The sequence below is a fragment of the Aspergillus wentii genome (assembly GCF_001890725.1).
Source record: "Aspergillus wentii DTO 134E9 unplaced genomic scaffold ASPWEscaffold_2, whole genome shotgun sequence".
NCBI classification, from domain to species: Eukaryota; Fungi; Ascomycota; class Eurotiomycetes; order Eurotiales; family Aspergillaceae; genus Aspergillus; species Aspergillus wentii.
Genome location: NW_024467833.1, coordinates 2,835,776 through 2,862,591, shown reverse-complemented (window position 1 = coordinate 2,862,591; position 26,816 = coordinate 2,835,776). Strand labels below are relative to the sequence as shown.

Genomic DNA, 26,816 nt, shown 5'->3' with positions numbered 1-26,816 from the left:
TATAATTTTTAAAGATATATATACAGGCTAATAGCGGACAATGGCATTGCCTCCGAAGATTTTGATCGTGGGTGGTGGGGTTTTTGGCTGTGAGTTATTTATCTATTCCCCGGAATGTTCTTGACATTGTCTGTTCATTCTACAATGAATCTTTTATATACCCCATGCTAACAGCCTGCAGTATCAACAGCCCTCTCCCTCTCCCAACGACACCCAAACAGCCAAGTCACTGTCCTCGAAGCCTCCCCCGTAATCCCCAACCCGCACGGCTCCTCCGTCGACACCTCGCGCATCGTGCGAGCCGACTACTCCAACGCAACCTACGCAAACCTCGCCGCTGAGGCTGTCGAGCGCTGGCGCACCACTGAATGGGGCGCTGAAGGTCGATACACCCAGAATGGATTAGCCCTGGTATACCCCGCCGGAAAAGAGTACGAGGTGACCAAGAACTACGTGGAGAACAGCTACAACAACGTCAAGACCATCTACGGCGACGAGGTCGAATGGCTACCTAGCAAGACCGACGTGCTGCGGGCTGCCCCAGCCTTCGGATCACAGCTGAATGTAGCAGGCGGCTACGTGAATTGGGGATCTGGCTGGTCCGACGCCGAGGCGGGAGTCCGATACGTCAAGCAGCGACTCGACGCCGACGGCAAGGTTCTCTTCCAAACAGGCGAACTCGAGCGCATCCTCTTCGACGATACTGGCAAAGCCACAGGCGTCGTCCTGTCCGACAACACCACCCTCACAGCCGACCTAGTTGTGCTAGCCACCGGCGCCTGGACGGCAAAGCTCGTCGACCTTCGCGGCCGCGCCATCTCAACCGGTCAAGCAATCGCCTACATGACCATCACAGACGAGGAACAAGAACGGCTCGCTCACATGCCCACCCTCCTCAACTTCGCCACAGGAATGTTCATCATCCCGCCGCGGAATAACCTGCTCAAAATCGCCCGCCACGCCTACGGCTACCATAACCCCAAGGCCGTGCCGGTGCCGGGCTCCAAGGACGAAAAGATGGAGGTTAGTCTCCCGGAGACGGGGGTGCCGATTCCCCTCGAGGGAGAGGAGGCGTTCAGGGATGCGCTGAAGCAGTTACTGCCCGGTTTTGCGGATAGGCCGTTTGTCGATTCGCGAATCTGCTGGTACACGGATACGTGAGTCTCTCATTTACCCATCTGCCCGTTTGTACATGCGAAACTGACAAACAAAACAGTCCCAAAGGCGACTTCATCGTAACCTACCACCCTAACCACCCCGGTCTGTTCCTCGCTACCGGCGGCAGCGGTCACGCATACAAGTTCTTCCCCGTCATTGGCGACAAAGTCGTCGATGCTCTGGAGGGTACTCTCGAGTCTGGCCTGTGTGATCTCTGGGCATGGCCTGCGCCTCAGGATAGCGCTGCGTTTGATGGGACCGAGGATGGAAGTCGGTCTGGAGCAAAGGGTCTTTTGTTGATGGAGGAGTTGGCCAAGTCGAAGAAGGCACGAAGAGGTAGTGTTTTGTAAATGTGTTGTGTGTTTGTGGTTGTATATATGCGTCGTACATGTCATGATATCAACGAATCCAGGTATATATATTCACAACTTTATAAAAAGTGAGATGGAACTTAAAGACCTACAATATTAAAGATTACAGTGGAAACATCTACAAGAGAAGAGATTTTTAAATTCCATTTCATTTTCTGCTGGCATATCGGGGTACCATATGAAAGAAGAACTGATACAAAGCAATGTTGCAGCTCATCCTCCATCCCGATCGTCAATCTCCCGACGAATTCCCTCGCAAAGGAAACGAATAATCTAAAGTGCAATATTTTTTTGTTGCAGCCATTGAATCCCGAGCCCACATCAAAATAATAATAAGAGCCACTCTCATGAGCACGGGGGCCGCGATGAAAGAGCAGAGCCAATAGGCGAAGCAAGTAATTAAAAGGAGGCAACCATTCGACCAGCGCACAGTTCCGCCCCCCTGAATCTGCGGAGTGTGCGACTATCTAATTGTAAACATTTGTAAAAAGGTTGGGGAAAAAAACAAAGAACAACCGGGTAACTTCCGAGTCGCTATAACGCCGTACAATGCTAGCATGAAAAATCGTGAAGAGCGAGTCCGAGACAAGAACGGTCAAGCAGAGTTGAAGCGTCTTGCTCTTAATACAAACCTCGCGAAAAGCAAAGGGAAAATTTTTGTTAATACATAGATGGTGAAAGCGTGAAGGGCAGATTTTGTTGACAGTGATCTCCCGTGCAGGCGATCATGCCGCGAAAAAGGCCCTTAGACCTTGCGGAAGTCTTGAGAGAGTTAGTGCAAAATCCCAGGACACAGAAAAAGTAACCATACCAGAAAGCACAGGGTAGATCAGCTCGAAAGCTTGGTAGATCTCCTCGCGAACCTTGGCGCCAGTCAAGACGATCTTGCCACTGACGAAGATCAACAGAACGATCTTGGGCTTCATCATACGATAGATGAGACCAGGGAACAATTCGGGTTCGTAAGAACTGAAATTGTGGTGGCGACTAGCCAGACCCTCCAAACGAATGGGGAACTTGATGTCACATGAGCCGACAATGTTCTGGATCTTAAAGTCCGTGAACTTGGCGTTGAAGCCAAGCTTTTGGATAATTCGAGCGTATTTTCTGGAGGCCAGTTTGGAGTCATCCTCCGACTTGGCACCAGTGACGACCATTTTTCCGGAGGCGAAGATCAATGCGGTGGTTTTCGGTTCACGAATACGCATGATCACGGCAGCGAAACGCTAGGTGAGAGAAAGCAGTTCAGCCACACTGTACCCTGACGAAAGAACTCAGGGAGGTGTGGAAGATAATACCTTTGGATTGTACTCCGCATTTCTGGCGTGAAGCGCGATGGTCTTCAGGTCCAGGCGGCAGTCAAGATTGACGGTAGCGACAATGTTTCTTGAAAGAGAAAAAAATTACACGTTCAGTATTTCTGGTGAACCAGAAGAACAGCAAGAGTATACTCACTGCAACGTTGGCACAATGCCACTTCCTGGAGCGCTGGCACTAGGAGTCGCAGCTGGAGTGGCGGGCGTCACCCCGTTGCCATTCGCGGCATTACCTCCCTGCTGCTGACCGTTCACAGCCCCATTCACACCCTGAGCACCCATCACCATGTTCCCTTTATCAGAGGACGGCGGCGTCAAGTCACCAGCACCGCCGGGGAAGGACAAAGAGGCGGGGGAAGTGAAGGCCACGGCCTGCTGCGCGTTTGAAGGATGGGTCGTAAGAGAATCCATTGCGACGTGAGCAGCTAACTCAGGCTATAAACCAGCCGAGACTGATAAAAGACAAGAGTCGATAAGCGCGAGCTTAAAGAAGTCTGATAGACTAATTAGTGATATGTAAGGGGAGAGAGCAAGTTGAGAATAAGTTGATGAGAAATAATGACGAGAGAAGGTGGGAGATGAGATGAGGTGAGGGGGGGTGGAGGTTGAGGTCGAAGTCGAGGTCGGTGTTGGTTGTTGCGACAACAAGTGAATAAGTGCAAGGGAAGATAAAGAGAAAGAAAAAATATCGTACCGGTTGTTGGAGATGGACAACTCAATGTCTCCCCTACAGGTCCACGACGAGATCCTAGAACTGAGATAGAACTAGAACCAAAATGAAGATGATGGGATCAACCTCGACGAGACAAGATCCTCGAGATGGGAAGGAGTCGAAAAAGTGACGAGGGTGAGAATGGTGATATGCCCAAACAGGAAATGACAGAAAAGCACAGTGAAGTGTTTCCTTAAAAAGGCAACAGACAAAAATGTAGGGACTGGAGAACAACGAAGGAAAACAACAGGATATTTTTTTGTTTCGTGAATTTGAACAAAAAAAAAAACAATTTTTTTTTTTTTTGCCTTTTTGGGATTTTGGATGGAATCTATCTGCGACTGAAGAGGAGAGAGTGGCGAAGATACAACCGGGCAGTTGTAAGCTTCCTGTTTCAGTAATTGAAACACTGAAACGGGCAAAACAAAAAAATATTGCCTGCTTTGGGTCTTTTTTCTTCTTTTCTTCTTCCTAATTAATTAACGGAATTCTGCTTCTTCTTCCCTTTCTTGTCTTGTCCCTGCAACTGTGACTAAAAGCGCGGGATATATTTGTGGAGAGGGAGTAGAGAGAGAGGGAGGAGGGAAGGCGGGAAGAAGACGACTGGAAGTTCAGTTTCGGCGTTCCGGGCGGTGCCAAGACCAGGATCAAGATTTCCCAGAGCGACCGCGAAGTGGGAGGTTGGGCCTTTATATAGTCGCACTCAGTGCGGCCGGGGGGCGCTGGCGTCAGGGGAGGCTGGGCCCGCCGCCGGCGGCAAAAGCAGCGATGGGCGGTCGCTCTTATCCATGGGTTTGGCACTTTGTCTGGGAAATGTTAGCGTCTGTGGAGGACTAGCGGCTCTTGAGTGGCCACACTACTCTAGGCTGCATCCTAAGACCCCAGCAAGCGCCATTTCTCCACTCTTCATTCGCTGACGCGGTGGGGCCCACCGTACGACGCTAATTTGATTAGGAGCCCCACTAGGCCGAACGCAATCTGCTTGGTTGCCGGGCCCCTTGCCTTTTTTTTTTTTTTGTTTTTTTCTTTTCTTTTCTCCCGGCAGTCCCATGGTTGTGGCCACTTGGCCGTCCAGTCCGCGTTGCTCCTGCACGCTGATAGTCGGACCCACCATGAGCGATCCCATTCTTCTGGCCCAATCAGGAGGGCTGACTGGTCGCGGTGTGTCTCTTCGCGCAGAGTCACGACGCGCTTTTCCAGCTCGCCGCTTTAGTGGATGGCAAGAGAACAAAAATTTCTTTTGCGCCCTGTTTTCCCTTCTTTCTTCTCTCTTTGGCCATCCCTGAGAAAGGCTGAGCCCTCTGTTGCATCATCCATGATTATCTTGATTTGATCTATGGACAACAGGACAATATTATATTGACTGATCAACTATTACGATAGACAGGATAGACAGAGTTTTTGACAACTGACGACTCAGAATGATGACTCTTGCGACCGGACGTGTCGGATCTGTTTGATGGATGATGCTTGGACTCTCTGGCGCCAAACTGGTGTTGCCCCCCCTCCCCAGATCTCACACCTATTGTGATCCACCAACTCCTCTCAGACGGTCAGACCAGTCTCTCGTGTGTTCTTTTAAAAGAACACTAAAACAAATATATTCTACGATCTGTCAACTGTTGAAAGTCATTTATCGATAGTACTATCTACTCCAGGTGTTGAAATCCCCGACCATGAGGGCTGTCGCAGAGCAGTTTCTATTACCGGTAACTCACGGCAGTATTGAGGGATGGTATTTTACGCCACTACGTACCAATCCGAGTTATGCTGGATACCATAACTACTATCACATTCCAATCCGTTCCCGTATATTCAGAGGACACAGTGTACACTTCTTCAGGTATTGAATGTAAGCACGTCAAATTATTCAGGATTTAAAATGCGAACGATCGATTGATATCACGAGAATGTCAAGTAAATACCTGCAGTAAGAAGAGGGCCATTCACGTGAAATCCACGCAAGCGACTCGAGTCTCGACTCTCGACGTCTTGCGATCATAAGCATCCGAATTAAGCTCAAAATAAGCACCCAGATAATTGCATGTGATTCTACCCCATAGTATAGTACCTGCTACTACTACTAGATACTAGAAACAAAGGGATTCGGGATTCTGATTCCTGTCAATCCGGGATAACCTTCCGTAGAATGGACATGGCATATTTTCCGAGAGATAACTTGCCTCCAGACAACGTCGACCCGGCATACAAGCAACCAAACCCCTCACAAGGCTCTCCGATTAGATCTTCCATCGATGATGTCGCTTTCCGTCGGGATGACGGGCCAACTGCAGTGGCAGCGAGAGCATACAGCCGCGGAGCGACGAGAAGAGGCCGATTCTCATTACCGCCGCGCTGATTGGCCCGCTGGGCTTCCTTACCTCGGGTACTGCCAATACGGCAAAGCTCTTCCACCAAAATCACCTGCCGGGGGGTTTGCCTCCGAAGCCCGGCAGGTTAAGAGGGAGGGGTGGAGCTTAGGTCAACTCCAAAAAGATTATCAACTCTCTCCGGTCGCCCTCCACCTGGGTTTTATTTTTTTTTTTTTTGCTTAGCTAGAATCAAATCCTCTGTCCTGTAAAGACTCCGGTCATGTTAGTTCGCGATTGATAGGGATTGCGATAGCTTCAGGTTCTTTTTCTTTTGTTTCACTTCCGAATCCCTTGATTGCCTCTCCCCTCGCGATGGCCTCGAAAAGTGCCGTCTTGCCTCTTTTGAGGCGCGAACTACGATCCTCCTCCACCCGAATCTCGAGAGCTAGCGCCTCCCTGTCGACTGTTGCTGGTCCGACCAGCTCACTTTCTGCATCTGGGAGGAGAACAGCCCGCCACACCGCACTTTTCTCCCGCACCAAGGCACTCGGTCAGACTCGGGCCTTTTCGCAGTCGCTATCGAGAAAACTCACAGATGAGAATGGCCATTTCGACCCCCGACAGGTGGAGAGAGAGTCCGACGAGGTTGACGTGTGTATTGTCGGTGGCGGTAAGAGAATTTTTTCTTTCTCTTTTGCTCTCATGTCACATTAGAGACTGACTACTTTTTCCAACACCACTAGGCCCTGCCGGTCTCGCCGCAGCAATCCGATTGAAGCAGCTTGCCAACGAAGCTGGCAATGAAGAATTCCGTGTGATCCTGTTGGAGAAAGCCGGCGAGCTAGGCGCCCATATCGTTTCCGGAAATGTGCTCGAGCCGACCGCCTTGAATGAGCTGCTACCAGACTGGCTGTCGGAGGACAACCCTTCGCGATTCGAGCATGCGACGCCTGCAGGAGAGGACAAGATGCGCTTCTTGACTCAGAACTCGTCGATCCCGATCCCCGCCCCGCCGCAGATGAACAACCATGGCAATTACATCATCAGCTTGAACGAGTTGACCAAGTGGTTGGGCGAACGAGCTGAGGAGCTGGGCGTCGAAGTCTACCCCGGGTTCGCGGCCAGTGAGGTGGTTTACAACAAGGAAGGTTCCGTTCTTGGTGTTGCGACAAATGATCTTGGACTGGGCCGAGATGGTAAGCCCAAGGATACTTATGAACGGGGTATGGAATTCCATGCGCGTGTTACCCTGCTTGCAGAGGGTTGTCACGGAAGCTTGTCCAAGCAGGTGATCAAGAAGTATGACCTTCGCCGGGATAGTGAGCCACAAACGTATGGACTTGGAATTAAGGAAATCTGGGAGATCCCGCCTGAGAAGTTCAAGTCCGGAGAGATTGTACACTCCATGGGATACCCTCTGCCCAAGGACACCTACGGCGGAGCCTGGATGTACCACTTTGGCGACAACATGGTCAGCATAGGGCTGGTGGTCGGCCTTGACTACCCGAACCCGTGGCTCTCACCGTATCAGGAATTCCAGAAGCTGAAACACCACCCTCTTTTTAAGGATGTTCTGGAGGGTGGAAAGTGCATCTCGTACGGCGCCCGAGCTCTGAACGAGGGTGGCTTCCAGTCGATACCAAAATGCGCGTTCCCCGGAGGTGCGTTGATCGGTGACACAGCTGGATTTTTGAACGTACCGAAGATCAAGGGTACTCACACCGCGATGAAATCCGGAATGCTGGCTGCAGAGTCGACATTTGCGGCGCTGCAGGGTGATTCGGGTGGTACCGTTTTCCTGTTCGATTACGAGGATGCTCTCCGCAAGTCCTCTATCTGGAAGGAGCTGCACGAAGTGCGTAACATGCGGCCGTCGTTCAGCACCGCGCTTGGTCTCTACGGTGGTATCATTTACTCTGGTTTGGAAGCCTACCTCTTCCGTGGCAAGATGCCCTGGACATTTAAGCACCACGGCACTGACGCCGAGGCTACCAAGCCGGCGTCTCAATACGAAAAGATTGAATATCCCAAGCCCGATGGAAAGATCAGCTTTGATATTTTGACCAGTGTAAGCCGAACTGGTACCAACCACGAAGAAGACCAGCCGGTGCATCTGCAGGTGAAGGACTGGGATAAGCACAAGGACATCGCTTGGCCCCAGTACAAGGGTGTTGAGAACCGTTTCTGCCCTGCTGGCGTGTATGAATATGTGGAAGATGCAAGCAAGGAGCATGGCGTCCGCTTCCAGATCAACGCTCAGAAGTAAGTTCGCTGTCTATTTTTGGGGAAGGTAGAAATGCTAACGTTGCGCAGCTGCATCCACTGCAAGACATGCGACATTAAAGTGCCAACGCAGGATATCAATTGGCAAACCCCTCAGGGTGGAGAGGGTCCCAAATACTTTATGACTTAGTCGATACCCCGCACCTTGACCAGTCCACCATATTGATTTCAGGCTTTTTATTCGAGATTGATGCGAATAGTCTGAGGTGATTAAAAACTGTATATATATTAGCCAGCAATACCATATTCATAGTTCTAAATTTTCTCCTGTGTATGCGGCAGGGTACTCCACATATGCACTTATCGTATGTCGATGGTCGACCGACAAGGAAAAGGAGTAAGAACAACACAAGGTGGATCGATCGATCGAGAGACTATATCCCTTACTGATAATGAAGCCGTGGAAGAATTCCGAATGCCTGCCCTTTTCGGGAAATGAGGTCATGTGTTTAGATTACCAGCTTGACCTGTCATAATTACCTAAAAATACACACCATACACGATGGCGATTCCTTGCTTCACTTTCATCATCCTCTGTCCTCATCGTTGACCATTTCTATATCAACCGGGTGGCGACTGGCTGTCAACCGAGTCTCTGCCATCTCTGGTTTGCTCCCCGCGGGGGGGATTCACGGGTGTTGAACCATGGAAATGCTGCCGTTTACTCTGGTGTTTGAGATAACGTCAGTATAGACAACAACACCTCCTGTGAGACGGACACTCCGAACAAACCACCGCCTATTGGGTGGCTATTTACGATCAAACATGGACATTGCCAGCAACACTGTCTATCTTCAGACTGTGACATGATCGTCCAGCAAGGCTGTGCTTGACTTGCCTCATCTGTCTGGACTCTGGCGGGGCCACGTGGATCGCCCACCAGACACAAAGTGAGGCGGTCTCTTGTTTTCTCTCTCCACCAGCGAAAAGACAGACCAACTCACTAGTCACTCTCGAGCGGTCAACTCTCTTGCCTCGCGCTCTCGCCTCTCAGACTCTCTTTCTCTCACCTCTCACCTCTCACCATCTCTTCCATCCTTTATCATTCTTATTCCATCTACCTTCTTCATCCTTCCTTCATCCCGGACTTGACTTCGCCCTCAAGTGCCCCTCCATCTGCCTAGGCCCTTCACATCTGGATCCCAAAAAACCACACCCCCGACAAACGGAAAACGGGAATACAGAGCCACCATCTTGCTGTCCAAGGAACACGCCCTCATAGCCAAGGTCCTTTCCGTTTGTCTATCTACGACCCAGTTGGATTTCCTTTGGCCATCATACGAGTTCTAGGACCGAGAGAATATCTAATCCTGCTGGCCTCCATTTTCACCACCGGTTTTCCTTATCATCACCATCAACAGCAGCAGCCATGACCGAGGTCTCGTCCACTCGACTTTATCTCGGGAATCTTCCCCGCAACGGTACGCAGGCATTCATCACACCCTTGTCCCAGAGAGGTTTTCCGCTTTGATTTGGATATTGCCCTGTCCTCTATCAACTCGCGCCCCAGATATCTATCCATTGTTCCTCTGGATCGCAGTTTCTCGCATCTTTGACGGAGACAACAAGCGAAAAAAATAGAGATCTGCGTCTTCTCTGGGTGTCGCTCACCGAGGGACGGAAGAGAGGACCTTTCTTTCTTTCTTTCTTTTCTTCTTTCCTTGTGTTTCTTATCTCGAATCCTGGACATCCCCGGCAGTCTTGCACATTTTCCCGGTTCATTGATTTGCCCGGTATGAGCTGACAGTTGCGCGGCGCCACCGTTGGCGCCATGGCTTTTTTTCAGTGACCAAACAGGATATCGAGGAACATTTCAGCAGCCATGGCTCTGGGAAGATCACAGAAATCAAACTCATGAACGGCTTCGGCTTTATCGAATACGAAGATGCGATGGATGCTAGAGACGTCGTTCCCGGTAAGAATCTCTTATATGCTTTGTGCTTTAACCAAGTTCGCTAACATACTTTCCATCTAGCTTTCCGTATGTATTGATCAGTTAAACTTGCTTAGGACTTGTTCTTTTTAACCTCATTTTCCCTTGACAGATGGAAGCGACTTCAAAGGCGAGCGACTCACCGTGCAGTTTGCGCGTGGACCACGTCGTAAGGAGAACTTCCCAGGCCCAATGGACCGCCCCAGTGCGCCGCGTCCCCGTCGCACAGGCTTCCGTATGCTGGTCTCTGGTCTCCCGGAAACAAGTTGGCAGGTTAGCAGCCCAAGTCCATTTCTCTTAGGATCCCCTGGACCCCGTGCAGTTCGGCCAATTTGTGCTACATCAATTTTCTTCTGTCCCCTGCATCTTTCCCGTTCCCTTCATTGCTTTTGAGTTTTTTCTTTGCCCCCCTGAGTCTTGCAGCCTAAGGATTCGTCATACCTACGACCAGAAACTGCCAGCGCTTGTCAGAAACCCTATCCCAGGACGGAAGGCGCCGATCGACATTGTGTCCGAAGTCCCAGGAAACACCGTGGATTGCATTTGTTTTCAGAGCTGCATTTCCAAGTGTTGATCAAACCCTTTTCTTGGACGGACACCCCATGGCCAACTCGGATGCGAACCTTCCTGGAATAATGCTGCTCGGCTCTCCTTTGTTTTAGCCCCTTTTGCTTTGTCACGCATCCATTGGATACTTTTTTCTGGAATTTGCATCTGGAAATGGACTCACACCGTGGCCTTGTAGGATCTCAAAGATTTCGCTCGCCAATCTGGCCTTGACGTCGTTTACTCGGAAACTGGCCGTGAGCATGGTAGAGGGTGGGTTTGACTCTGTGCCTTTCCACAAGGCTGGCTTTGGAATCTATTAACACCAAGGAAGATTTGTTGAATTCGAAACTGCGACCGACCTCAAGACGGCCGTTGACAAACTCGATGGACGCGAGTTCAAGGGCTCCCAAGTGACTTGCCTCGCCGATGTAAGGATCCTATGCGCCTTGGAAGCCTGGAAGGAGATCCTCATGTTTTCGTTCTTAGATCCAACCCGTTGATGACCGCGTTTTCCGCGACCCATACCGATCTCGTTCTCCCCGCCGGGGCGCCTATCCACCCGTTGATGAATACGACAGGAGATTCCCCCCTCCCCGTGGCTACAGTCCCCGCGGCCATTACCGTGAACGTTCCCCCATTGCGCTCCGCCGGGACTACTATGAACGTGATGGCTACGGACGTCGTACTCCGCCCCGTCCCCGGATAGACGACTACCCTCCTCCACGCCGTCCCTATGATGACCCTTATGATGCTCGTCCTCCGCCTCCTCCTCGTCACTATGATGACCCATACATGGCTCCCCGGCCTTATGGACGACCACGTTCTCCTCCCAGAGGAGATTATGTTCCCTATGATCGCCGCGCCTACTGGTAAATTCATGCTTTCCACCGCGTGATTGTTTTGAAAATACATGGCGGATACCCACGACGTTTCGCATTGATTTTATTACTTTTTTCTTTCGTGTCAACATTATTTTCCCGTTGTTTGCTGGACCAAGGAACGATCCGACATAATTCACATTTGACCCTAATCCCCCGGACTGGATGTAAAAAAAGGTCTCATACTGCGGATGATTTTGTTTGTTATCCATCCTTCAACAAACCGCGCCTGGACTGAGGCTGGGGCTTTCCCTGGCTTACGGAACGGACATGTATATTTGAGACGACAGGTTGAATGGTTTCTATCTTATCTACTGACGACTCGAATCCAAGGTTACAGCAGCGATTGCCCTTAGTCAATGAGTCGAACTGATGAGACAAGGGTGGTTGCATGTAGCTTTGATTCTCTCCCCACGACCACGACTTATGTTGTTCGACTCAGGATATTGGCCATTTCTTTTCCAAAAATTTCTCGGCTTTGTACATGTGACTAACCAATTGATATTTATTGCAACATTCGTTTTTGTTATGCAGCTTCTGCCTTTGAGGCCTGCCATCCGGATATACGTAGTTTAGCCAGGTTTAGTGCATTAAGCCATTGCCCGTTAAATGAAAGGATCTAGATCTGCCATCTGTAGTCAAAAGAAAGCAGGCGTAGCCTATCGACACTGGATGGACTCGGTGGATCGGCCCGCCCACTTCTTCCCCGCCATCCTCTGGCTTTTCAAATGCCCCTCATTGCAAACAAATCCGAATGAACACCAGTGTTGAGCAGAATTAGATCTATGGGAATATTAATGTCCAGATTATACTGATTGACTTTTTGCATTTATCATTTTCCCTCCAGCTTCCACGGAAATTGCATCGCCTTTTAGTCGACGTCAGAGCTACCGTGTGATCGCATTCCCATCGCTCATCTTCATTCCCCTCCTCTCTACCAACAACCATGGCCTCCCAACAAACCCACATCCCCTCCGAGCCGGCCGTGCTCGATGTCATCTCTCTCCGCAACATCCAGCTCCCCCTCCCCGAAGCCCCCGACTCATGGCATCGTCCTGGAAAACCACAACCCTGCACCGTCTCTCTGAGACTATCCTACTCGTCCGCTATCGCCTCCGCAGCCGCAGATGACGTCTCCCTTTCCATCGATTACGGCAAGCTATACCGTCGTTTAGAAGAGGATATCAAACAAGTGGGGAATGCGAATGGAAACGGACAAGACTTCCGGGTGACGGCCGGGATTGTCGCGAACTGCGCACTGGGGCTACTAGACGATACAGCTGCATCGGTCAATTCAACAGCCATGGACAGGGAGTATGGGAAGTGTGAGGTCTGGCTGCATCTTCCCAAGGCGTTGCTGCGCGCAGAAGGCGGACTCACGCACCGCAGCGTTACAGCTAAGGCGTATAACCGGGAAGTGAAGCCAAGCTATTTCCCTGTTATAGTTGAGGAGGAGTTCCGGATTGAGGGGATTCGAAGCCATTGCATCCTGGGTGTCAACCCGCATGAGAGAGTCGAGAAGCAGGCTGTGATTACGTCGTTGGAGTTCAAGGGGAGTGGGGAGTGGGCTTGGGGCTCGAAGGTGGTGGATACGTATCAGGCTCTGACTCGGGCTGTTGCAGAGGTAGGGCCTTTTCTTTCTTTCTTCGCTGTTTTTGATTTCGTGGAGTGTTGGCTGATGATCTTGTTTATAGCGAGTCGAAGAGACATCTTTCCAGTCTGTCGAGGCACTGGCGACTTTTGTTGCGCGTATTGCGACGGTAGACTTTGACAATGAACAGGTCAAGGTGTTGGTGGAAAAGCCCAGCGCATTGGCGTTTGTTGAGAGGTCTGGAGTCGAAGTTATTCGATCAAAGGCATTCTTTAAGTGATGCGAGTGATGGAAGATATAGTAGCATATACATGGCGATCTTGGTTTGGATATGAGCGTCTCAGCCTACTCATTTTGTTGTTCATGATATCAAGCATGACCTAGTCATATGCAGAAACGCACTGGGATAATGATTGGACATTATAACTGATCATCCGTCACTAATGCAGACCAGGCTGATCATTGTGATATTCCCAGCGATGGTCGGTATTCTGGTGATATGATATTTCCAAGAGTAGGAATGATGCCAAAGTGGGCAGTGCTGGGGTCAGCCCCCAACCTTTTCGTATATTTATATGCCCTCAGAATAGAACATCCTATTAGAACATATCTGATTCTTATTATCATTAGCATATAATAATACATCCATAACAAATACCCTATTGTAGACGACGATAGCCACACGTGATCCGGCACTGCCGACTCTAGCCTAGCCTCGCTTAGGTCAGGCGCCCACTGATTGGCTGCCTTCCCCAGCTTTGTCCAGCTCCGAGACTCGATGCCTTTTCTTTTGATCGTTTCTTCCTCCTTTCTTTCTTCTCTTTTTTTCAGATCCTCGACATCTCGTCACCTGTTTGCTTTTTCCAGGCTGTTGACTGGAAATCAGGATAGCCGTTCGATTCCGTCCGTCTCTACGTTACAAACAGATTCGCCTGTTCCTCTATGTGCCTGTCTGCGCCCACCTCGTTCTCATCGTCCGTTGTGTTTCCCGCTGGCTTCCTCGCCGGTTCGCCTCGTTTCCCCCTGACCCTCGAGCCGGAATTGTCCGCCGCTGTGTCTCCTGAATCCTTCGCATTGACCGGCACTCGCATCTTCCCCCCTCAGCTCTCCGGATCCTCCGCTGGCGAGGCCATTTGGCTAAGGGTCCATGGTCCGTCCTGAAGAAGGGCGGACGGTAAACTATTGAGTTTTCTTGGGACTTCCTTGAATAGGAGGCAATTACATCTGCCAGGAACAGGAGCGGGACTCCTTTCTTTGGAGGTAAATATGTCTTTGTGCCCCTCGCGCTCCCCCTTGCTTTAGATCTAAAATTACCCCGCTTGTGTGTGGCAGAAATGTGAAACTAATGCTGTGCTGTTGCTTATTTAGATATTTTTTTTTTCGGGATAGGCCTCACAAGTGCCTGTCTTTCGTCAATGGCCATTGTTTAACGGATTGTGTCTATTCGCGCCATTGGCTTTTCCTCCGGAATTGCTCTTTCGTTCCGAATCTCTGCGGTCTTTTCCCCGATACCTCCAGGATAGAAATCGCATAGCAACATCACATCATGGATCCACCGCCAACTATCATTCATGATGACCTCTCCGTCGGAGATGTGTTTACCCCTCAGATCGACGACTCCCCGCCTTGCACCGAGACTAGTCTGAACAACCAGTCTACTGGGTTTCGCATGGGAGATGCCAGTCCTGAGCGCAAGCAGTTTGTGGCCGGTAAAACGCCTACTCAAGACAGTCTTTTCCCAGCCCCGCTGTCTGAAAAAGCAGACCGACGCAAGAAAAAGAAGAGGCATCAACAGGAAGTTGCGCCTGCGCTGACAACGGTGCGCGGATTCACGCCCATGGGCTCTGGTGATGAAGACTCGGATTTCTCGACCACTAGTTCCAAAGCGCCCAAACCGCGGCCACTTGCTACTGAGGCCAGTCCCAAAGTCCTGCCGTCCACGGGTGGTGTCAGCGCCTTGAAGTTGCAGCTTGATTCATTGAGCTTGACGAGCAGCCGCGCCTCACAGGGCGCCCCAAGCGACGTCTGCTCTGCAACTCCGAGCAATGCGAGTGTTTGCTCAGACAGTGACCAGACTGAGGTGTTGACCAGTTACGAGGTCCCTCTCGATCATGACTACGTTAGTGCCGATGCAGCGGCGGAAGAGAAAGAACAGAACACTTCGAGCGTGACGGACATGCGCACTCAACTCTGCCGAAAAATGACCGCCGATGACTTTGAGCCGCTGCTTTGCCTCGGCAAAGGCTCCTTTGGAACAGTGTTGCTGGTGCGTCATGTCCTCACGGGCAAGTTGTATGCCCAGAAGCAGTTCCAGAAAGCTTCTATCACTGTGCACAAGAAGTTGGTGGAGCAAACCAAGACGGAGCGTACTATCCTCGAGAGTGTGAACCGCCATCCATTTGTGGTCAAGTTTTTCTACGCTTTCCAGGATCACGAGAAACTGTACCTTATCCTGGAATACGCCCAGGGCGGCGAATTGTTCACGCACTTGGCTATGGAGCGCATGTTTGATGAGGATGTGGTGGCATTTTATATGGCGGAGATGGTCCTCGCACTTGAGCATTTGCACCAGAACGTGGGTGTGATCTACCGTGATCTCAAGCCGGAGAATTGCCTCTTGGACCAGGAGGGCCATCTCCTGCTGACCGATTTTGGTCTCAGTAAGATCTCCGCCAATGACGATGACCGCTGCAACTCGTCTCTAGGCACTATCGAGTATATGGCACCAGAGGTCATCCAGGGCAAGCCATACGGCAAGGCTTGCGACTGGTGGTCCTTGGGGGCTCTCGCATATGATCTCCTCACGGGCTCCCCGCCGTTCAAAGCCAACAACAACGCGAAGCTCCAGGAGAAGATCCTCAAACAGAAGCTGTCTCTGCCTTATTTCCTGGGGCCCGATGCTAAGGATCTCTTGACACGTCTCCTTCGCAAAGAACCTTCCAAGCGGCTGGGATACCACATGCCCAAGGACCTGCAGACCATCAAGAAGCACCGGTTCTTCCGCAAGATCGACTGGAAGGCTCTGGAACGTCGCGAGCTCACGCCCCCTATCAGCCCGGTCGTCACTGATCCTGCTCTTGCTGAGAACTTCTCTGATGACTTCACGCACCTGCCCTTGAGTCCAATGGTAACCTCAAACGGACTCGAGCATTACATGAACTCCGGAGCAAATGGCTCGCATGGAATGTCCACCGGACAGAATGGAGTGGGAGGTGAATCCAACCCCTTCGGAGGATTCAGCTTCGTCGCCCCAAGTAGTCTACTCGACAACGGCCTCGGAGCCATGGCGACAGGATATTAAGAATAGAGTGGGAGGAAGTGTACAGGGTGTTTCGTCTGTCTTTGTTTAGGTTACCGTTGGATTAGAACCGGCTTTGCCATTTACATATACGAATATTTCTGCCCGCAGAAGGCCAGTCTCGAAGGCCAATCAAGGCAAGGAGCATATACTGTCAATATCAACAACCTTGCACAGGGAGATTTTGCTATTATAGTGGACTGTAATTTGTTTGAATCAGAATGAATATATACCATTCAATTTCCCTATCCCTCTTAACATAGTAAGAAAAGAGAAAAAGTTGAAAAAAGTTTAACCCAGCTTTCCTTCCATGCAAAGATATCTATGCAATCAATCAAATCAACCAACCGACCAACAAACCATGCCTCAAACCGACCCAATGGCTAAATCGAATGAAAACCAAGAGAGAAAGAAGCAACACAAATGCCCCGAGCCAAATCAATCAAATCAAACCAATGTGAAATACAATGTGTTCTTGCCTGACTTTTGAAGAGCAAATCTCAAGACAGAAAGAACAGAAGGCCGAAAAAAAGGGGATAAGAATGATAATGATGATAATAATAATAGTAATTTTTAACATGAATAGATGAATGAATGAGAAGCAAAACTAAAGTTCACCCTCTTCGCTACCTTCGCCCTCTTCACCTTCTGCTTGTTGGGAGTCGGCTGGAGCTGGGGCTTCGGCTTGGGATGATGATAATGGCTGGTTGGGAGGTCGATTCTGATTCTGGTCTTGATTCTGACCATGTTCCGGTTCCGATTCCTGTTTCTGGGGCTCCTTTGGTGGTTGCTCCTGTTGATGTGACTCTTCTGGTCGCTGTTGCTGTTTCTGTGACTGTTCTTCTAGGCTAGGTTTTCGGGCAGACGACCCCCGTCTCTCGCGATTGGGCTCCCAATCATGGCCATGTGAGTTTCGACGGTCGGTCTTGGGCGGTTTGCCGGAGTTTTGTTCGACGATTTGGTCGATGCGGTGCTGGACCGGGTCGACTTCTCCTTCTTCTGGTTCTTCAGTTCCTCCTTGATGACGGTTATGGCTGTTTCGGCGGGGAGGAGGCCGGGGAGGGTTATGATGGTGGGAGGGAGGTCGAGAAGGATGGCCGTTAGTATGGCGTTCTTGAGAGGAGGAAGGATCGGTGGTGGTGGTAGAAAATGAGACGTCTTGTCCCTTTGGTGCGCTGGATTCAGTAGGGGCTGTACGCTGTCGTTTTGGGGATCGTTCCCCGTTCAGTCCAGCTGGTGTTTGATCTCGAGGGTTTACGGACTCTGAGCGATCTCGTGGAGTCGGGTGGTCGTCGGGCTCTCTCGATCGTTTTCGCCCGTTGGCGGCGTCCACGCTACCAGCGCGAGGGATCCTGGTTTTCTCAGTACCCTCGTCCGATGATCTTATTGGGGTGGTCGGGTAGTACTGGCTATGTTTTTGCATGGCATTGTTCTCGTAAAGCTGTGCCATTCTCGTGCATGCGCGGCGCACCTGAGTCAGATCCACATCGATCTGCTCCCACCAAGACCGCCCCTGGTCATCATCCTGAAATCCCACATCGCAGTGTCGTGCGGCGGCGTAGAGAGCGGCGGCGGCGATCGTCCGGGGCGTAAACTGTAGGCAGAGGACGGTGAACATGGAGTCGTTAACAAAAGCCCACGCAGCGTTGCGTAACGGCTTGCTCTCGCTGACACCAAAGAAACAAATGAAATCGTAGAGAATGCGGTACGGCTGTTCGAGCTGTAGGTCAAAGCAAAGGGCTTCAAGGAGCATATCCTCGTGGTGCAGAATGGTATCTCTCCATTTCCAAAACTCCTTGGACTGCTCGTCCACAACCATGTTGGGCTGCTTCTGCGCCACTCGACAGCATGCAACCACGAGCTCTCTCATTCTCCGCACATTCTCCTCCACCTTGGTAGCCAGGAACAGCGACGTGGCAGCGATCGGATACGGGTGCATCCCAGGCCGTCCGTGCAGATCAACCATGCTGTACCGCATGAAGAATCGGTGCAGGAAGACGGCTGCAGTCGCGATACTAAGCTGCGGGAGCTTGAGCATAATGCCCACCTGTGTGATGAAGTTGACGCCCTTGCTGCGACTCATATGCTCTGCCTCCATTTTCATTCCATCAAGCTGCGACGGAGAACGGGTTAGCTCCTCGTCTGTGAAGAGCCATTGCTCTTGAGTTGCGAGGAGGACGGGATTCGACGGTGCAGGAACAGGTCGCTGGCTGGCCGAGGCTGGGGACGCCATGGCGATGGTGCTTTCCTATTGATATTATGTAGCCGTGAGGCCAATGATTTCAATTCAGAGAGAAGAATAAAACGCCCAAATCGGATGGGATTCCAGATGCGCCTGGGATGACTGTCGATTGAGCTGCGCAGGACGCAAAAGCGAGTGGCGCTGTTTCTGTTTTCCCCTCAACAGACAAGCCGGTGTTTATGTTAATAGATATTATCAATCATATCGTGGGATATCCTCATAGCATCGTGGACGGGTTTCCGTGACCAAGGGTCTATCGCACAGTGGTGACCGTTCGGAGGTGAGGGTCGGACGAATGATGCGAAAAGGGATTGATCGAGATGGGGGTAAAGATGTGGAAAAGACTCTCCGGTGAGATGACAAAAATAAGGAACGTGATTTCCGCCTGTCTGGGTGTTTGCTGGTGAATCCTCCCTTTTCTCTTTTCTTTTGCCTCTGGTCGTGTTGGAAAGGCGTTGGAGCGAATTCAATAATGCGTGATGCCGGATCGGAACATCCTGTTTCTCCGGCCTAGACCGGAACTGGATTCCAACAAAACACAACGAAGAGACTTATTAAAGGATATAATATAAAAGAAGAAAGTATTTGATTGTAATAATGCTATGCTAGTTGTGTATACGAAGTACATCCATATCTAAAAATGTACTGTGCAAGGTGGTATCATATCGCGCAGGTAAATCGTCGGGCTTCAAGAATACGCCCATATCTTCGCTCCAAACTCCAGATGGCGCCGTGCTTTATATAGTCTTGGTACAGTGAAATCAAACCCCTGGTCAAGAAACTTATACGAGACCAGAAAATAATCACAGGCGGAAAGAAAACAATCAAGGGAAAATGTCCAGTTCATTCCTCCTCACTGACCTCACTCTCATCATCACTGGGGACGTTGTACTGTCGTGATGGTGCCTGGTAGTGATGCCCCTGGGCCTGTTCTTCTTCTCGTGCACTCTCCTCAAAGGCGGCTTCCATTTCAGCGGCCAATGGATCATCGTCGTCATCATCATCATCTTCCCCATCCGAAGCTGCTGGGGCAGTTGCAATAGGGTTGGGGGGTGCTGGTTCCCTGCGTCCAGCTGGAGACGGGAGCCGCAGATCCTCCATCTCCGCATCATAATCCTCTTCTTCTTCAGCACCATTGGCGGGTGTGTTGTTTGATGAGAAGTGGGCTGGATTGATGTTGAAGGTGGGACGAGAAGGAGGTGGTGATCCCATGTCAATAATTAGGTCTCCATCAATTATGATGTTCGAACCAGGCGATGGCACAGTCTTCTGAGATGATACAGCGGCCGAGCCTGTGTCTGAAGGTGACGGTTTCGACTCTTCCACCTCCTCGTCGACAGGAGCCGGGGGGGCTGGAGTCGGGGCTTTTGTTGGGGCCGGGGCCGGGGTCGGAGCCGGAGCTGGCTTAGCTGTGGAAGGTTTTGGTTCCTTTACAGGCTCGCGTTTCTTCTGACGGAGCGGGTTGGTTTGTGGTTTTGACCGCGGCTTCGAGGTTGGGGGAGGCTTGGCGACCGCAGGCATCAGTGGGGTGTTAGCTTTGCCTGTGGTAGAGTGGGCGTCCGACGGAGGTTGATCGTGATCTGATACCGATTTATCGTCATCATTGTCCTTCGGTAAGAAGTGACGCCAATCATATGGATTGCCCTCATCAGCGGGGCCTTCGTCGTTCCCACCGTTGTCCGACGTGCGATCATCACTCGGCCCGTGTTGATCATCTTCGTGCAGGGTTCGAAGCTGTGTATATTGCTCAATCACCTGCTTCTCAGTTTTTACTGGAGCAGAACGGAGATTGAAATTTAACTGCGTTGCGACAGAATCCAACACGAATGCCTTCCTGTCTGGGTCAAATACAAGAACCAAGTTGTGCTCATCGGACCCTGACTCAGCTTGATCTGGGTCAACACTGCCTTGATAAGTGTATGTCAAAGGATTCCGTTCCGCATTTGGTGCTTTGTCGGAAATCGTAAGGTTATAGAGGTCTCGAGACTTCAGGGAACGGGTAATTGTAGATCGTTGTTGCGCGGTCGCAGACTTGGTCTTGTAATTGTACTGAATATTGATCAACTGCGACTTTGAGTTTGATTCCCTCCCTGCCAATCTATCACCCAGCACCACGGGGTATTCGGCTTGTTTGGTGGGATCGATCAAGCCGCCAGTCGAAACAGCAGAGACGGCCATCGGGAAGGGTGATCAGGAGTAGCCAGAGTCGAGGCACAAGTAGAATGATATTTTATTCCGTTTATATCTCGCCTTCTCGCTTAGCGAGTCCCCTTTTCTTTGGTATGGATGGTGACGAGTAGGCAAGAGTAAGCAAGGGAGAACGTCACACCGTATGAGACAGCCGAAGATCGGAGGTGACGAAAGAGGCGGGAGGAAGATCGAAACCGACCATAGACGAAGTACTATGGGAGGAGGATAGGAGTATGACGATAATCAAACATGACAGGAAACAAGCTCTCTGAAAACAAGAGAGAAACAGCGCAGAAGAAGAGTATGAGGATGAGGAAGACGAGGGAGAAAGAGAGTGAGAGGGAGGGAAGATGACGGATGATGGTCCAGACATCGTTGAAAGGCGGAGGCCAAACAGCGCCCGCCGCTACGGCCCCATTCGGCTAGCGCCCCCGAGACCCTCATTTCCCATTTTAGAACAAAGGAGGTCGATCCCGCAGCGATTATGGAGTGTTGATGGAGATTTCACCATCACGATACTCTGGATGGCTTGTGTTTCTAATGTAGAATTCAATGGACTGGTGATGCCACTCGCATGGTCCCCTTATTCGAGGACCCCGTGGTGGCATTTCCTCCCGTGAGCTGCTCCAGGCGCCCTGCCAGCGCCCTATGCTTCCTCATCAATTCTTCCCACTCGCAGGCTACTCCCTCGCTCTCGTCGTCTTCTGCATCGCTCAATTCTGTCAGGATCATGCCAAAATCACCTCCGAGTCGTCCCAGACTGGCAGCACAGTAGAGGACCTGGGTTAGAAGGCTCTCGCGGGAGCTTTTGTCCTGGACATTGGGGAGATAGGATCGCAAGGTGTCGGTGAGCAACTGGACCAAGTGCATGGGAAAAGTTGCCAGAGCCGACGGGATACATTGTAGAGGGTCATCTTTGCGAATCTGTCGCGATGATGCCGTTCTCATCCGTGCATCGAGCCCCCGTACCCCTGCGACGGCTAGCTCTGATTCCGACTGGTCGGGAACAAAAATGTTCTTGTACAGAGAGACGATAGCAAAGCTTTGCTCGCGGAAAATTTCAATGTATCGTTTCAAGAACCTCTCCGTCTGGTGGCCTCCCGACCAGGCATGCGAGGTGCCATCTTGTTTGTCCGACTGGCGATTTCTGCGCTGTGTTTCCTGGTCTGCCAGTTCCCGTAAAGGATCTAGAGCCTCCAGGGTGGACACGAGGTTTGCCAGTCTACAGATCAGGAAAAGGGCTCCGAGTGCACCTTCCCCAGTGCCCGTTCCTCCATCGTTGTTGAGGTTCTCTAATTCGGGTGCCACACGACGCAACCAACCCACCGTCCGCATAGCAGCTGCTAGTCGAAGATTCTGTGTTCGAAGACCAGTAATAAGATTCGTTGTCATGTCCTTCATCGCATCCTCGGCCTGGGCGGCGACATCCTTCACCAAAGGTGAATCCGGATACAAAGTTTGTAGTCTTTTGATATGGGCGTACAGGTCTAGAGCGGAAGAGTATGTCGTAGAGGACGAGGTGCCTGCGACTCCGGAGCTTGCTGCCGCCGAGGAGACGGCCGTAGACAGCAGAGTAGGCAATTCCAAAATGTCCGAGAGTCGGTCCACGTTTCTCGCCAGCTGCATGGCCTTCTTGCGTCGGTCTAGCGTGACATTCTCAGCCGTTCGGCTATATTTCGAGGAGAACTGAACCGCTTCTTCGTCGAGTTTGGGAATCGCGTTCTGGAGCTGTCGTGCATCGCGGGTTAACTGGGGGATAGCAGTGCGGAGATTCGCGAGGTGGTCTGCGGACGTGATGAATGCTTTGTGGGAACGATTGGACAGAGCCTGAAGAGACAGGAGAGTAGAATGCGAAGATTGGGCCAATGATTGAGGCTCAGTCGTTTCCAACGCCTGCAGAGAGAGGGTCGATAGTCGATTCAGATACTGAGCCGTAGTCGTATCTTGTTCGGGTGCCCGCGCGGAGGTGTTGGTCGAAGCCAGCTGGGGAGCCAGCAGTTCATATAGGGAGTCGGCCATTGTCGACACGCCCGTCTTGTGTGCTTAATTTGATGCTGGATGGGAGTAGATCTGGTGGGCTGAATGGTTGCAGCTACCAGAGGTTGAAACTGGACAGATTCGCGATGCGGTACGGTGGGCCCCGCGGCCATTGGCGCAGCATCTCCGGAGCGTATTGATGTTACAGAAGACATTTATATTGGGGGAGATGAAGATAGAAAATGGTTATATCATATACTACTCTTGAATAGAAGCACTAAAGATGTATTGATTCTGGTATACAGCTAGAATGTGCACTATATTGTCTCAGGTCGGATACTGCTTAGTCAGCCATGGTTATATCGTGCCTGAATCGTCCTATGGTAGGATAATACGTGGACCAAAAGTATGCCTGATCATGCATTGGGCAGATATGTTCTTATATAAAACCATGAGTCGAACTGCCTCGTAGGAGGTTGTGTTGGTCTTCATCGTTCTCATCATCAGGGGCGTTATGAGAGTCCAGAGACAGCCGTTCAAAGCCGAGGCAATAACAGGATTTTCCTAGGGGAAATCACTTTTATCATTATGTCAACATCAGAAGGTCTTGCTCATATACTAACAGAAAGTTTTTTTTATAAAAATAAACAGTCAGGACAGCCTAGATAGACATCAGAAGCCATGAATAATCACCAGCTTTCGAGTGGAGAAAGATAAACGGCCTTACATCACCGCGCCGCTAGGCCCAAGTGGGTAATCATCAGGTACTGGCCCATCCCAGTGTCTTTTTTGGTTTTCATCCGCCTTTCACACATTCTCTCGGCTGCAGTCCGTCTCGATCGAATACTGTGATAGAGACATTTGGGTTGTTCTCTGATCGAAGAGTGTTCTGTCGAAGCGTCTTTTTTCTCTTTATATTTTTCTCTGATTTACCCCACCTCCACTTCATCCCCTCGTTATTATCAATCGGATGCGACATTGACCATGGGCAAACCACGAGTGAGTCTTCGTCTTTGTCGTGCATTGATTATAGAAAGGCTCATAGGTTCTAACATTTCAGATGATCATTTTGATCCGCCATGCCCAGTCGGAAGGGAATAAGAATCGTGAAATTCACCAGTCCATCCCCGACCACCGGGTGAAGCTCACAGCCGAAGGACATCGACAAGCGCAGGAAGCAGGTGGCAAACTGCGCGATCTGTTACGGCCCGATGATACATTGCATTTCTTCACATCGCCCTACCGTCGAACCCGGGAGACTACTGAGGGCATTCTCGACTCGCTGACTTCCGATTCCCCCTCACCATCGCCCTTCCCGAGACACACAATCAAGGTGTACGAAGAGCCCCGGCTACGTGAGCAGGACTTTGGTAACTTCCAACCATGCTCTGCGGAGATGGAGCGAATGTGGCTGGAGAGGGCAGACTATGGACATTTCTTCTACCGGATCCCCAACGGTGAATCGGCGGCGGATGCATATGATCGGGTGAGCGGATTCAACGAGTCGCTGTGGCGGCTATTCGGAGAGAATGACTTTGCCAGTGTCTGTATCCTGGTCACTCATGGACTAATGACCCGTGTCTTTCTCATGAAATGGTACCACTGGAGCGTCGAATACTTTGAGGATCTCCGGAACATCAACCACTGCGAGTTTGTCGTCCTGAAACTCAACCCGGACAATGGAAAGTACAAACTTGATAACCAGATGCGCACGTGGTCCGAGTTGAGAAAACAAAAGGAGCTGGAAAGGCAGCGGGAGCACGAAGAAAAGGGGCTTAGTCCAGTTCCAACTCCCTCGGATACTCACGTCCCAGTCAGACGAACATGGGGTGGCTGTCCAGATGGGTGTAATCATGGGATTCCAAAGAGAGGCCATATTCGACCTGCAAGAGCAACACCAATTGATTCTCACCGAAATGGCCATGATGGTCAAAAGACAACCGATACGAACAACCAAGCGACAGCTCAGGACACCAGTAAGCAAGAATCACCGGAACAGACCAACATCGAACCAGCTCTAGGAGACCGTCCAGTAGACCCCAGGTTTTTGGATGGAGAGGCCTCTCTACCAACTCGCACGTCGCAGTCCAACTCTTTTGATCAAACACAATCAACATCATCAACCTTGTCAGCAGACGAATCCAACAAGAACGCTCATCATCATCATCACCACCATCACCATCACAGCACCAAATCCAAACCCCCTCTCCCATTCTCCCGCCGACCAGAACTCAACAACCGAGACAGTGATGACCACCTTTTCCATCGCCCACGGTCAAACTTCGCCCTCCTCCAGCTCGGCGGTCGAGACGGCGGTGGCTCCCTAAGCGGCGCCAACAGCCTCGCCCCATCCGAAGACGAGCGCGACGACCACATTCCCAAATCCAAATCCACTCCCGCTGCCACATCCGCCGGTCACCAAGCACGGCCATCCCAGGATCTAGCCAATGACGGCGACGACGAAGGAAACGGCAAGCAGGCGCAGCGATTACGTCGGTCCCGATCTCACCACCACCACCATCATCACCATCACCACCACAACCACAATTATCCTCCAACGGGAAGACGCAATCTAGACAAAGCCATCAACGCCGACGCCTTGGGTGATATGGCACCAGATGACACCGACACCAACACCAACATAGAGAACACAACGCAACAAGAAACCAACACCGACACCGACACCCCGATCACACAGAAACAAGAAAACGGGGCTGAGCCTCACGAACACGAACACGAAGGCGCCAGCGACGGTAATGATGCTCTCGAAGCCGAGCGCCAACAAGACCAGAGTATCAGGGGAAGCGTTTATTGAATCACTGCTTTTTATTTATCTATTTAATTGTTGGTTGACTTTTTTTGGATCTACTTGTTCGAGCATGCTACGACCGCCACGACTCCCTTGACCTGACGATCGAAAATTAGAATAGTAGTTTAGTCTGACACCCTCGGTCAAATAATGAGATGAACACGAATACCCGAATAGACCGTGACACTTGTATGGAGCAACAATTTTGTAATTACCATTATCAGTTGGGCGAACAGCAAAACCAAATGACAACATGTCGCCACGTCGGATAGTCTACAGTGAACAGTCCGTCACTCTCCAACAACAAACTGAAACCGAAAGTGAAACGAACCCTCATTTCACCCTTACATGTTCATATTTGGATAGGTAAGTCGGTAATAAGCAATACCATGTCTAACCTAACTAACACATCTATCCCAGCTTAAGCAAGGCGTAGTCGAGTCGTGTAACTATCCACGTACAATCACAATCACCCGCATGTATAGCGCATTCATCAACACCGCAATTGATCGTCACTAGGGCATTCAATATGTCTTATTGGACGTGGAACAGACATATGATCAGGACCTGCATTGGTGATGCGAGAAGGAGGTAGCTTGGGTTTGATTCGTGAGATACCTATCTTCAGCACATCTTGGCTCAGCTGAAGTGTACTTAATACCTATGAGTTGGTATAGCTACCTAGCTACCCAGCTAACTCACTTATTCTCCGTGCTGACCGAAAGAATGACTGTGTACAATGAAACACTTCTATATCCCCTAGGTAAGCTAGCTTTACTTGGTCTTATTCTTCGCCACATACTTCGGTCTCGATCCTTATACTCCATAGCTGCTATTCCAATTACTCAAAACAGGTGGTCTGTCTGACACTCACCGACTCCTTTAGTGATGCGACTGAAATCAGTGAGTTAGGTGATGGTCATATTGCTAGGTGTTTCATCACGACTTGTCCTTAGAATAGATAGATGATGTTGGAGTCAGGTCAGTGTAAGCGTTTCATTTCAATCAGTCTGACTTGTATTGTTTTATTGTATTGTAAGAGCTTGAATTGAATTTGGTCCTCGTATGGACTTTTGTTGTACTGTAAATTGTAAGATGAAATTAGCATCTTGAATTGACGTTCAATTTATTATTAGAATGGTTGAGATCTGAGGAAAAGAAGAAAAGAATAGATATAGAATGATAGACTATGCCTAT

General features: G+C 50.5%; 10 protein-coding genes across 10 annotated transcripts; 6 read left to right on the top strand and 4 right to left on the bottom strand.

Annotated features, from left to right (window-relative positions):
- Positions 1-40: 40 nt before the first annotated feature.
- Positions 41-1,508, top strand: ASPWEDRAFT_24997 (NAD(P)/FAD-dependent oxidoreductase; the record flags this gene model as incomplete). Its single annotated transcript, XM_040832683.1, has 3 exons — positions 41-89; positions 182-1,157; positions 1,217-1,508. 3 exons carry the CDS (start codon positions 41-43, stop codon positions 1,506-1,508), a joined length of 1,317 nt encoding a protein of 438 aa, XP_040692817.1.
- Positions 1,509-2,274: 766 nt separating this feature from the next.
- Positions 2,275-3,256, bottom strand: ASPWEDRAFT_49194 (TBP family protein; the record flags this gene model as incomplete). The annotated part of the gene is made up of 4 exons (XM_040837232.1): positions 2,275-2,291; positions 2,341-2,755; positions 2,828-2,915; positions 2,985-3,256. 4 exons carry the CDS (start codon positions 3,254-3,256, stop codon positions 2,275-2,277), a joined length of 792 nt encoding a protein of 263 aa, XP_040692816.1.
- Positions 3,257-6,241: 2,985 nt separating this feature from the next.
- ASPWEDRAFT_49193 (electron-transferring-flavoprotein dehydrogenase) lies at positions 6,242-8,282 on the top strand (the record flags this gene model as incomplete). The annotated part of the gene is made up of 3 exons (XM_040837231.1): positions 6,242-6,539; positions 6,613-8,131; positions 8,183-8,282. 3 exons carry the CDS (start codon positions 6,242-6,244, stop codon positions 8,280-8,282), a joined length of 1,917 nt encoding a protein of 638 aa, XP_040692815.1.
- A 1,211-nt stretch (positions 8,283-9,493) lies between these two features.
- On the top strand, positions 9,494-11,174 carry ASPWEDRAFT_36867 (putative pre-RNA splicing factor Srp2). Its single transcript, XM_040834561.1, has 5 exons — positions 9,494-9,573; positions 9,939-10,067; positions 10,116-10,121; positions 10,198-10,358; positions 10,831-11,174. Exons 1-5 carry the CDS (start codon positions 9,522-9,524, stop codon positions 10,912-10,914), a joined length of 432 nt encoding a protein of 143 aa, XP_040692814.1. The 5' UTR covers positions 9,494-9,521; the 3' UTR covers positions 10,915-11,174.
- A 1,284-nt stretch (positions 11,175-12,458) lies between these two features.
- Positions 12,459-13,383, top strand: ASPWEDRAFT_105411 (dihydroneopterin aldolase; the record flags this gene model as incomplete). The annotated part of the gene is made up of 2 exons (XM_040827723.1): positions 12,459-13,136; positions 13,207-13,383. The coding sequence occupies 2 exons, from the start codon at positions 12,459-12,461 to the stop codon at positions 13,381-13,383; spliced, it is 855 nt and encodes a 284-aa protein (XP_040692813.1).
- Positions 13,384-14,336: 953 nt separating this feature from the next.
- On the top strand, positions 14,337-16,706 carry ASPWEDRAFT_357086 (AGC family serine/threonine-protein kinase). The gene is made up of 2 exons (XM_040834284.1): positions 14,337-14,363; positions 14,472-16,706. The coding sequence occupies exon 2, from the start codon at positions 14,650-14,652 to the stop codon at positions 16,402-16,404; it is 1,755 nt and encodes a 584-aa protein (XP_040692812.1). The 5' UTR covers positions 14,337-14,363; positions 14,472-14,649; the 3' UTR covers positions 16,405-16,706.
- Positions 16,707-17,598: 892 nt separating this feature from the next.
- Positions 17,599-19,071, bottom strand: ASPWEDRAFT_57642 (putative cyclin; the record flags this gene model as incomplete). Its single annotated transcript, XM_040838340.1, has 2 exons — positions 17,808-19,071; positions 17,599-17,753 (listed from the first exon to the last, which is right to left on the bottom strand). Coding segments are annotated over exons 1-2 (981 nt in total), but the record flags the coding sequence as incomplete, so codon positions are not given.
- A 415-nt stretch (positions 19,072-19,486) lies between these two features.
- ASPWEDRAFT_49188 (uncharacterized protein) lies at positions 19,487-20,821 on the bottom strand (the record flags this gene model as incomplete). The annotated part of the gene is made up of 1 exon (XM_040837230.1): positions 19,487-20,821. The coding sequence occupies one exon, from the start codon at positions 20,819-20,821 to the stop codon at positions 19,487-19,489; it is 1,335 nt and encodes a 444-aa protein (XP_040692810.1).
- A 561-nt stretch (positions 20,822-21,382) lies between these two features.
- On the bottom strand, positions 21,383-22,852 carry ASPWEDRAFT_168993 (Dor1-like family protein; the record flags this gene model as incomplete). Its single annotated transcript, XM_040830379.1, has 1 exon — positions 21,383-22,852. One exon carries the CDS (start codon positions 22,850-22,852, stop codon positions 21,383-21,385), a length of 1,470 nt encoding a protein of 489 aa, XP_040692809.1.
- A 942-nt stretch (positions 22,853-23,794) lies between these two features.
- ASPWEDRAFT_168992 (acid phosphatase DET1) lies at positions 23,795-25,625 on the top strand (the record flags this gene model as incomplete). Its single annotated transcript, XM_040830378.1, has 2 exons — positions 23,795-23,809; positions 23,871-25,625. The coding sequence occupies 2 exons, from the start codon at positions 23,795-23,797 to the stop codon at positions 25,623-25,625; spliced, it is 1,770 nt and encodes a 589-aa protein (XP_040692808.1).
- Positions 25,626-26,816: the final 1,191 nt, after the last annotated feature.

What these genes read in the sequence shown, in the direction of transcription:
- ASPWEDRAFT_36867 (XM_040834561.1), top strand. Translation starts at nt 9,522, where the DNA reads ATGACCGAGGTCTCGTCCACTCGACTTTATCTCGGGAATCTTCCCCGC. An exon ending in CGGGAATCTTCCCCGCAACG is followed by an intron (nt 9,574 to 9,938) that starts GTACGCAGGCAT and finishes GCTTTTTTTCAG; the next exon opens with TGACCAAACAGGATATCGAG. An exon ending in TCCCGGAAACAAGTTGGCAG is followed by an intron (nt 10,359 to 10,830) that starts GTTAGCAGCCCA and finishes GTGGCCTTGTAG; the next exon opens with GATCTCAAAGATTTCGCTCG.
- ASPWEDRAFT_357086 (XM_040834284.1), top strand. Translation starts at nt 14,650, where the DNA reads ATGGATCCACCGCCAACTATCATTCATGATGACCTCTCCGTCGGAGAT.